Source organism: Channa argus, chromosome 3 (genome assembly GCF_033026475.1).
Source record: "Channa argus isolate prfri chromosome 3, Channa argus male v1.0, whole genome shotgun sequence".
Taxonomy (NCBI): domain Eukaryota; kingdom Metazoa; phylum Chordata; class Actinopteri; order Anabantiformes; family Channidae; genus Channa; species Channa argus.
The window spans coordinates 15,750,167-15,761,488 of record NC_090199.1 but is presented as its reverse complement, the minus strand read 5'-3'; the positions used below and the strand labels follow the sequence as shown (position 1 = coordinate 15,761,488).

General features: G+C 41.6%; 1 protein-coding gene across 2 annotated transcripts; it reads right to left on the bottom strand.

The window, feature by feature from the left end:
* Positions 1 to 232: 232 nt before the first annotated feature.
* crmp1 (collapsin response mediator protein 1) lies at positions 233 to 11,009 on the bottom strand. 2 transcript variants are annotated; one of them, XM_067497155.1, is made up of 14 exons: positions 10,486 to 11,009; positions 8,614 to 8,702; positions 8,209 to 8,393; positions 7,958 to 8,122; positions 7,462 to 7,523; positions 7,268 to 7,348; positions 6,399 to 6,467; positions 6,189 to 6,309; positions 5,908 to 6,064; positions 3,967 to 4,108; positions 3,711 to 3,881; positions 2,379 to 2,558; positions 1,678 to 1,843; positions 233 to 1,519 (listed from the first exon to the last, which is right to left on the bottom strand). In XM_067497155.1, the coding sequence occupies exons 1-14, from the start codon at positions 10,834 to 10,836 to the stop codon at positions 1,428 to 1,430; spliced, it is 2,031 nt and encodes a 676-aa protein (XP_067353256.1). In that variant the 5' UTR covers positions 10,837 to 11,009; the 3' UTR covers positions 233 to 1,427. The 2 variants fall into 2 exon arrangements, with proteins under 2 accessions (XP_067353256.1, XP_067353257.1); XM_067497156.1 differs by lacking the exon at positions 10,486 to 11,009 and adding an exon at positions 9,702 to 10,056.
* Positions 11,010 to 11,322: the final 313 nt, after the last annotated feature.

Here is an 11,322-nt window from a genome sequence, read left to right as displayed (position 1 = left end):
CATCCATCAAATAGTCACAGTGCCATTTTTTATGAAGCAAGAACATCACTGGCGGTCTCCCAGGCAGTTTGTGGAGTCATCTTTCTGTCACAAATATAACTTAGTTCTAAACCATCTGCAGTCTGACTTGACAAAATTCAGCAGAAAAAGTTGCGTCAAGGGAATAACTTAAATTATCTGAGTCACAATCAAAGCCAGAGCAAGTCAGTATTAAACTCTCAGCAATGTCTCATTGTTTTTGACAACAGTCAAGTCTTTATTAATCATTAGCGATTGGAGACACCAGACAACAGCAACAAAAGCAGAGCGGCACAGAAACACTAAATGTACCAAGACGACATCCAGGAAATCAATAAAGTAAAAAATAAAAACAGCTTAAAAAGATTCTCAGTAAAGTTTGAAGGAGCAGTGGTGGAAGCTGAAGCCCTTTTATAGCTTTGAGTTGAGCATGTAATTACAAACGAAGACCTATTTCTGGCACGAGTGATTGGCAGAAAACTAGCAAACACACCATAACGTCTGAGATTCCTTTCTGTAGTTACAGCAATCTAAAAATTCACCTGGCTGTTTGTGTATTTGTTTGTGCTGCTCGACTACTTTCACACTTCACAGAAGAGCAATGATACATTTGCATATAGTATCTGATGGCAAAGAGGAAGTTGCATTGCTTTCAGTGACGTTCACATTAATAAAATGAATGAATGAGTTATGAAACTGTTAACAGCCGGCCACAGTGAATTTCATTACGAGTTCAAAGCATACATTTACCCATACAAGAATAGCTTGTGCTATTGACTACAATTTACCATAAGTGTTCCTGCATTGTAACAATATACCACAAGTAGTGCAACATTCAAAGACGTGTCCATGCAATATGTATAACTGAGCAAATATTGCCATTGTGTTGAAAACCAGATGTAAGAGAAAACTATTAATTCTACAGCTGTCCACCAGATGGGTGGAAAGGAGCACCATGTCTGAGCAGACCCACACTTTAAGACGTGGGATGTGAGGAAGATTAAGGAGGAAGACATGCTCACAGGAAAGAAGATACCGAGATCATTACATAACAAGGGAGTCACATTTAAGTGCTTGGAGGGGGCCCGAAACCAGATCTGTGAATGTGTGAGTGTGTGAGTGTGTGCCCCGATCGTGAGTGTGCAAGTTTTTCGTATTTTTGATTGGCTGATTGTAAATCACACTTTTCTTTTACTGGAAGTACAAATGTGCTTCTTTTAAGTGACAATGAACTCAAGGCAAAGTGATAAAGTCATAATGGTCTAAAAACATTGTGTCACCATTGAACCTAAATTACTAAGGTATTCATTCATGCCAGTGTGCTCACACTCTCAGTCACACATATACACGCACAAACAGTCAAGAGGTGAAACCCCACAACAACCACACTTTGTTACACAGGCAAGTGTTCAGCCAAGGCTGGTGATGTTGGAGCGACCACCAGGGGGTGCTACAATACGGTGGCCAGACCGACGTGGGACGTTGTCATCAGTCTGTGCCCCTGATAAATAAAGGAATTTTAAAAAAGGCAGAAGAAACACATTTACTTACTTACATTAAGCATTCTTCTATCTGGATATTTATGTTGTATCTAAAACATTAAAAGCATCAATGAAATCACTTGATCTTTAAGCTAAATAACTTAAACATTCATATTACCTGATAGGCTGAAGTTGGACTGGTGAAGATTGCGTATTGGTGGAGGTTGATGAGAGGCGGGTGAAGTTTTAGCTGATGGAGCAGGAGTAATATATTTGGGGGTGGGAGCAACATCATACACAGGGCCATCATATATCCCACGAGTAACGCCCTGCATGGCCTTCATCTGGAGAGAGGTACCAAAGACAAAGTCTATTGTTCATTCTTCAGAAACAGTATAACATGTTGCCTGAACGAATTGCTGCAAAATACATAAAATCACCACGATGGATGGACAGCACAGTATGTCATTCTCATAATTACCAATGACCTATGTTTTCTACCTGTTTATGTTCTGATTATTTTTACTGTATCTGCTTCCTGAAAAATGTATCAGGATTCACTTTGCTAGCAGCATAATCATATATTCTAATATTTCTTTAAACAGTGAATGTCTGTTTTTATCTTGCATCAACTTTGGTGGAATTAAAGGAGTGTGGAAACAGGTCCAGGAAATGATGCGACTATATGATGTGAGGCCTAACATAGGTAGGTACAGTATTATATTTTACAGTTATATTTGAAAGTTACCAGAAAAATAAATTAACAAACCATTTCTTTCATTTTTATTATTAAATTATTATAAGTGTATTTGAAAAAAGTGCAACTATAGGGAAACTACCACTAGAAGCTGACAATGTACAATGTAGTATGTTTTGTACCTGGCTCCTAAACTTAATACGCTGGTAAACAAAGTCTGGGAAGGGCTTGCGGGGAATAAATCGACCAGTGCCCTGCTGAGCCTGCAGCTTGCCATCTTCAAAAACCACTCGACCTTGACTCAACACCAGCGCTGGGCCTCCATGACACTCCAGACCCTCAAAGATGTTGTACTCTATAGCCTGTGTAGAGAGGGATACCAAATAGTCTTTCAGCCAAAGAACACTGAAAAAGGGGAATTAAACTGAGGGACAAAATGGAGATTTTTCATTTTCCCTCCCCATTTAGGACATAGCTACCCTACACTATGTAGGACCATTTCTCCAGTGCAGACAGCATTGTATTAGTCTGATGGGTTTAATGCATGCAGATAAATGTTGCAGCTGAGAAGATGGGGGATGAATAAGTGAGGGGCTCGGGGCAAACAGTAGAGTGGGAGCTACATTGTCTGTACAGGGGGATGGGTAGAAAAATGGAAGCACAGAATGGGTGAGGGGTGAGGAGGGATTATAACCCAAAGCCTGTCTGGATTAGAGCCTTTGAGAGTGGCAGAGCAGACTGAATAGATTAACCAGTGTCTAATACTGTATTGTGTCACAACGCTCAAGGCAAATTGTCACCTTTGAGGTCAGCCTCTTGAGCTTAAACACAGTATTTAATCGTGACATTTAAAGGGTCCGTTTATTAAAATAGGAAAATGACACTGTTTCTCATTTATATGTAGCATTACTGCTGTCCACATCATTTTGGTTTCATTTGACAGTGTTATCTCTGAGATTTTCTCTGCCATCCCTATAGAGTTTCATTCAGTGTGCTCAAAGGACTATAAACAACTGCATCCCGATCAAAACAACTCTGGTCTGATCAGCTACATCCACTATACAATACTGTCATCCCGAAAAATTTGATTCAGTTTCATTTTTACAGAGCGGAAAAATGTAGAAAATGTAGTAGCTCACACTATTTCAAACCAGAGCATTTTTTCTGAATTTGGGTAAATTAACCCTTTAATGATAAACCACATACACATGGCAAATAGTACTTCAACTTTCTTTACAGACAAATCTTTATAATGCACGTTCTTCTGGTCCCAATGCAGCTGTTCAATTTGGCATCATATATCCCACACTAAGGCCAGGATGTACTGAGTATGTTCATTTCAGATTTCTCTTTGTCACCCGGGATTTTTTTCATGGTTTTTAATCCTATTTCCCACTCTGGAGTCTCACATACATCTCCTGCCCTCTGGTATTTATGGCTTCTGATGTCCCCATTCTCCCTTTGTTCTCATCATCTTTTCTTTCCCTCTGCTCTATTTTTTTTCCTTCTCTCACCGACTGCTGCAGTTTGGCAGTGATGGTTTTGACGCTATTAGGATCCCAGATGATAATGTCAGCATCAGAGCCCACCGCTATCCGACCTTTACGTGGGTACAGATTGAAGATTTTAGCAGCGTTGGTAGATGTGACTGCCACAAACTGATTCTCATCCATCTTCCCCATGGCCTAAGAAAGAGATAAATGGTTGCTTAAAGTGGATAATAGTCACAGTGTCAGCTACACAGAAGACACACACACACATATCGCTCACCACAGCCCTGTCCCAAACGAAACTCATTCTCTCCTCCACTCCATTGGTTCCCTCTGGGATGAGGGTGAAGTCATCTTTACCAATTGCTTTCTGGGAGATGCTGTAAGCACAGTGAGCGCTGCCCACCACCTGCAGGTCCCCACTGTATAAAGACAGCAAAATGTTACATCACATTATCAGCATATCCACCATAAAAATTCAGTGATTACTCTGCTAAATGTAACAATGTTTGAAGATGTCTAGATATATTTAAAACACGTAGCAAAGGATTTGTGACCGGTTGATCGGCTAAAGGATATTTGACTATAGTGCTGTAAAGCAAGTATATTTACTTACGTATCGTACTTACAGTAAGTAACATTTTTAGGTATTTTACTTAACTATATCCATTTACTCCTGTTATACTTTGACTTCACTGTGTTTCAGAGGCAAATGTTTTATTTTTACTCCCAACATAATTAAAATTTTAATTATTTGATTCAGAGCATATGATTGTTACCGCACAGCTGCTACATTTAGTGATGAATAGTTTAATGGATTATTTTATAGAATCCAATTATACAATGATGGGAAATGAAACATTCTGCATAAGGAGTAATTTTTAGTATTTAGTAAAGTATTTTTTAGCTAATATTTTAAAACTATTACTTAACTTGCATTTTGAAGGCAGAACTTGTATTTATGCATTTCTACACTGTGGTAATGTGGTAACTACTTCTATCACTTTTTTCCCTGTGAAAATGAATGAAAACAAATTTTCACATTCTAGCATTACTGACAAAATTATCCACCAGATGTCCTCACTGAGCATTTGAGTTAATGTGTCCTGGAGCAGAGAAACAGCCAACTGAACCAGTCGGAATGGGTCAATGCAGCTGCTGTGCTAATCGCTGAAGTATTAGCTGGACCACATAAGAATACAGTGTATTATCAAAAAGCCATCAACACATACTTTGTATTCACTTTTTTATCACCTCTTAATATAAAGAAGGCTGGATTTTACTACTTAATTCCCCATCTAAAGTCTTTTATTCTTTGTTAATTACAGTTATTACTCCATGATAGTGAGCTGTGATATCATCGCCCCAATGCCAAACCTGTGCTTATTAAGGAAACACAAATGACATTCTTTTGTTTGCATCTCTGAAAAGGAAACTAAAAATACACCCTGTCACTTCAGCAGAAGCTCAACTACAGCAGTATCGCACCACCAGCGTGACAGCATGGACCCGCCTGGAGAAGCAGGAGCTGCAGAGTAGTGGAGAAGCAGAGAGGAAGAGGAGGAGAAGGGAGGCACTGGGTAGCCAAGGCAACAAATGATGAAGGCTTCTAGTTGTTGTTCTATTTCTGGAATCGGGAACAGTCAAAAGTGTACAGCAGGATATTATGTGCATTGTATGCACATGTATGAGGTGAGACGTGAGCTGGGATGAGTTTGGTAGATTTTATGCCCGTATGTGATGCACATTAGGGGTTTACAGGTTCACTTCCATTATCATGTACTTAATACTGTATATGGTTAAAGGTAATCCAAAATGATTTTCAATTATCCATTACTGAGTCTTTCTTTCTACCCCCTTTTCCTATTGTGTCTTCATATCACCTTCTCTTTCTGTTTTACTTTTTCTCTAAATCTAGTCTGTGCCCTACACTAAGAGTTGTTAGTGACATGAATACCAAACATATTTCTTAATGGCAAACACGAACAGATAGATCCTTGCAACTGTCTCCTTTGATGTCATTAAGCGGATTTGCATTTCACTTTGTGCAGAGGTTACAGCTTCATTAGCACTTTGACGTCACTGTGCATTGTTCTTTTCTAAAATATACTGTAGACAGCCACATTGGGACTTTGTTTTACATCAAAATGGCACATTAATGCATTTATTAGTCTGCATTATGTTGTATGTTCATTCATAGATGAGAAAGATTAAGACATACCAAGCCAGTAGTGTGTGGAGATGATCTGGAGTTGAGTGATCGGGACTCAAAGGTGGAGAAGTCACGTAAGCAGCTGCTTTGGCCCAATTCTTGCTCCAGTAGTGAGACCCATCAGTGGCCAGACTAGCTGTAATTGGCTCCCCAAAAACTACAGCACCTGGATCCGAAGATGGGACAACATAGTTCAGACTGTGGACATGTCAGTAAACACAGGAAGAGTCAATACAATAGGATCAAATGCATGAAATGGTTAAATCCGTTGGAAAGAGTAAGAGGCTGACCTTTCCTTCGAGCCTGGGTGATAGTGTCAGCTGCACTCTTGCTCATCACCTTGGTGATGTAGACAGGACAGTTCACACGGTTACCAAGAGTGATGGCACGAAAGACCGCCTCTGCCTCAAGCTGTACAGAAAGGAAGTAAGGTAGTGTTAAAGCTTACACAATGATGAATGGACAGACGGAGAGCCAAAAATAAAATGAATAAAAATCACCTCTTCGGGACGACTTAGAGGATGGCCTTCAGGCCCAGTGATTCCCATTCTGAGGATTTTTCTCTGCTCCTAAACACAAATTAAACTGTTTCAGAAACATGTTATATGCTACATTACATACAAGATGTGTAAAGTCATGTTTTACCTAAGACTCACATACCTTTGTTTGTATACATGGTACACATGGCTATAAATCTCACGTGTGTGTTGTTATGCATGCATTGAACTGTCGGAAGCACAGCAAAATTAAAGCCAGACCCCCCCCCCACCCCTCCATTATTTGGTTTCATCACTTTTATTAGAAGACGTTAGTACTACTAGCGGTTTTTCATCCCCCACCTCCCTATTTCTATTACAGTTAGCTTAACAAGCATGTCATTATCATTATCAGTTCTACCATTATAATTACTTGCCCTCATTTATCTATCTCATTTCATACATCATGGTTTTCATTCTAATTGTCCTCTTAATCTGGACTATCATCTCAATGACCATGACTACCTCTTTTCATCACTGCTATCAGCACTAGCAGCACCTTCACCATCTTAATCACCATTACATCATCATTACTAGTGTAATAATGGTAATGGTGGCCTAAGATAAACCTGCCATCCTTAGCTGCTGCTGCTGCAGGATTAATCTTTTCTCTCTCTACATGATGGAGAGTTATGTAACATGAAATTCTTTCAACTGCACCAGAGCCAGCAGATAACTGTATAGGTAGAAGATGGGCTATGTTGTAGTTTAGACATTATATGTTCTTTGTTTAATGCAGCTGTATTTGGATGCTGAGTATATACAGTAAACTGTGCAAAGATTGGTCACCAATTGCAGCTAGAGGGAAAAAAAATAAGTTATTTTGCACTTACCAGAGCAATCAGGTCCCCGTTTTCAGCATGAACTAACACCACAGCACCCAACTTCTTCAGGAAGGAGAAAGCTTCATACAGCTGAAATACAGATGTGTTAAAAAAACAAAACAAAAGAGCAACAATAGTTTAAGGGAAGAGCATAAAGTCACATAAAATATTTACATACGGTAATTACTAATTACAAAACATACCTGAGAATCTGTCATCTGGTACACGTCCTTATACGCCATGTACACTTGGAATGAGTTGACACCTGATGACAGTGAGAATAAAAGACTGTATTCACAACAACATGGGAATTCAGAAGCAAGACTAATTCACAACAGACAGTCAAGATGAGGGCAAAACCTCAAGTTGCCGAATACAGAAACTAATGAAACTGGTCACACAAGCAGCTTTACTCGTGCTATTACTGCATTATTTTGCAGCTGCCCCAAAAGAAAAGTGATTTGTTGTACTTAAAACAGATTACAAGCTAAATTCATACACTGCCACCATGATAGTGACTTTCTGCTGGCCCTTCAATAAAAGGGGATTCAGCACTGGACCAAATTCCTTTTGAATTGGTTTCAATTGTCCTTGTGAAATGTGTCCAAAATACAGATGAACATGCAACTGAGAGCAGATTTACAGCAATCACTATAGCTCTGAATCATTATGCAGTAGAACAGCTAAAAATCGAGGGACCTTTCTCTTGCACAAGCAGCTCCAACTCATCCTTAACAATCTCATTCCACTGGGGGATATCAACGTGAAGGGAGTAGTCACAGCATGCCTTCTTGTCGGCAGCCTCCTGCCAGTGCTCAAATGCCTCCAGCAAGCTGTCCCCAGGCTGGGGGGTCACATGGTCAACTGAGAGTAGAGAGGGGTCAAATGTTACCAACTTTCTAAAATATTCACGAGCCGTATGATGCCTGCATCTGGGGAACCACACTCACTGATCATGGTAGTGCCCCCAGCAAGTGCGGCCTTGGTGCCCTGGAGGAAGTCATCGACAGGCAGTGTGCCCAGGTAGGGCTTCATCAGGCAAGTGTTGACATCTATTCCGCCTGGTATCACCATGCGGCCATTAGCCTCTATCACCCTGACGCCCCCTGGAACCACCAGATTCTCCCCCACCTGCCTGCCAGGCATCAAATTCATGTAGAGTGAGGATATGGTAAGGAAAGGTGTGGTGCAGAAAATATATATTGGTGTGGATCAAAAGGAGTTTTAGAGGATAAGGAGATGGAGCATAAAAAAAAATAAAAAAGTGACATCATCACTGAAAGGTTTCCACAGAAACAATATTTTATGCCTTTGCAGTTATTAAACCTAATGAGCTTCATGCATACAATACGCACTTAATGAGCCCGTCCTCTATGTAAACATCTGAATAGAAAGACTGGTCATCATTGACCACACGCCCTCCTTTGATCAGCAGCCTCTCAGTCTGCAGAGAGAGAGAGAGAGAGAGAGAGAGAGAGAGAGTACATGAGGGAGTTTTTACTGAAGGGATTTAATTCAATCGTAACTTTTTGATACATTGCACAATCTATTATGCAATCCATTACCTTATAGCAGTATTATGAAAATGCATAGCATAGAAATGCACAGTCACACAAGTGCTGTGCACGGACTCGTTCTCTTAACAGCTAATACTTATGGAATTTGACTTATTATACCATTTGCATTTGCTGAATAGGGTCAGATTATCAACTGAATCAAACACTGAATATCTGAAAGCACTGTGTTAAAAAAAAGCACATTTTTGTACAAGTACAGTGTGTGTCCACACCCTTAACTAGTATGGAGGATGCCTAGCAACAGCATTAGGAAGAAGATGTTATGTCTCCATGGTAACCAGTGACCATCCATGGTTCGAGATGACGGTGACAGCTCTGCTGAAATCTCAGCATCTAAACCCAGTAAAGGAGTTTGGAAAAGAATAAACGTAGTTAGCATTTCTTAGTTTTTGTCACCAACATGACATTTTATGCGGAGTTAAATCGTATTAAAGATGTTGCCCTTGGATTCATTTGGCGTTGAATGAAATTGGATGAGTAAAAGATTATGCTGTTTGCAGGCTCCATGCTCTACAAAGCCCGGAAAGCTTCATTATTTGCACCCATATTGTCTAAAACCGCTGCATTGTTTTATGAAAGCCGTTTTCTGAGAGATTCCTGATTCGAGTTTTGCGTCAACCGAGATTACACAACACTGTCCAGCCCTGGGCGATAGTATGCGCTCGATTTGAGACACGGACGTAGAGAATTGTCACCTCTCTGCTTTGGGTTTGCTGTTTCAGAGACTGTTGGAGAAACAGTAGACGGGGCTCTTGCTCTTTGCCACCTCACTAAGAATTTAATCCCCTCTGCGTCGGCATTGGCAGCAGGGATTTGCATAAATGCGCAGACAGCTTCTCTGGTCAATGACCAGGCCGGTCTCTTACCGTCAGATGGGGGATGCTGTTCTTCCCCTGGTAACTGTTCCCAGACATGCTTGATCTGTCACGGTGCCCACAGGCAGTAAAGTCAGAAGTGGGTTGCGATGACTCCGGCGCCCTGCGCTGAGGACCGCGCCCCTTTGTTTCCCTCGATGTGTGTTGGCTTTTTTTCTTGTGTGTGAGAAAGAGGAGAGCGACGAATCCGCCGCCGTATGGCTGCGTCACGATGCGTGGAGCGCGCACAGTGAAAGACAAGTGACGATCTGATGCGTGCGCGCCTGGGAAGCGTCTGCCAGGTGGCGTTTACTGCACTGGGAAAGGTGGTGCAGACGTTAGCGGCCTCACACCCCCCTATGAACACGCGCATATGCCAACAGCTCATGAGATAAAACAAAAACAATCCGCTATGTGTCGCTGTCCAGTTCAGAACCCCGGCGCTGTGTCTGAAAGTGCCTGCATTTGCATATCTTTGCATATCCATGGCCAAACTCTAATGCCACATAAAAGTTCATCATTTGTACAAACTTATGCACTGGTAGAACGTAAAGCGACTTCCGAAACTAAGCCCCATTTTTATTTATTTATTTATTTATTTATTTGCATAGTGTAATAAACCTTAAAATATTTATGGACCACTTTCAGCCAATGAAATTCCGTCATTGATCTTTCTGTAAATGGGTCAATGACTCTCCATCAACATGTATTTATTATGCAGTCTGTTCGTAATCGACAATCAAATCAAAAAGGGAACACGAGAGCATCCCAAAAAGAACAAACTTCAGTCCTATACCTTTCCATTTGCTCTTTCCTTTCCTGGTGAATATTGGAGCTCAGAACCTGTGCGAGCCTCGTCCCTCTCCGCCGGGGAGTTGGTCAGAGACGCCTCCTTGGTTTCGCTGGGCGTCCTGTTGATGGGGTCACCCGTGTCCAAAACCCTCTCCCGGCTCCCGCTTCTCGGGGTGCGGCTGCCTTTCCTCCCCACTGCGTAGTTATCGAAGTCTATGGTCTTGCTCTCAAACGCCCCTTCCACCGAGCTGAACATCCCGTAGGATTTCCTTTGGTTTGGCCCGGTGGTGATCGGTCCCGCCAGGTACACAGGAAGCTCATCCTCCCTGTTCCATTCTCTTCTGCAGTCAGACATGATGGCTTTCACAGAAGACGGAGACCTCCCCCAATCTGAGACGATGGAGACAGCTGCCTCGCCTGATTCACGTCTAACCGGGTCACGGTCCCGCCTCTTGGGCAAGCGCGCTCATTCGAGGCTGTGAAGTGTAAAGCAGCTCTCCCTGCCGGGCTACCAAAGAATCCCGCACAATAACACACACACACACGCGGGAATAGCGAAATGATGCAGTGCTCCAGTTTTTTATGATAGTGGTTTATCAATGTGGACTATTTTTAGCTTTGCAGCAACTTAGTTACAGGCCACACAAATAAAATACGAGTATATCTGCGCATTGGATTGTCTCTTTGTCTCTCAACCACCCCTCTCTTTTAATGTGGGGGTTGTGCGTTTGGTCACAACATCAGCAGATTAAAGTCAGACTGTGCCATCTTTTAACCCACATCTGGAGGGGTACGCAGATTAGATTAGTAGTATGCAGCCTGAGGCTCAGGTAAGGTTCCA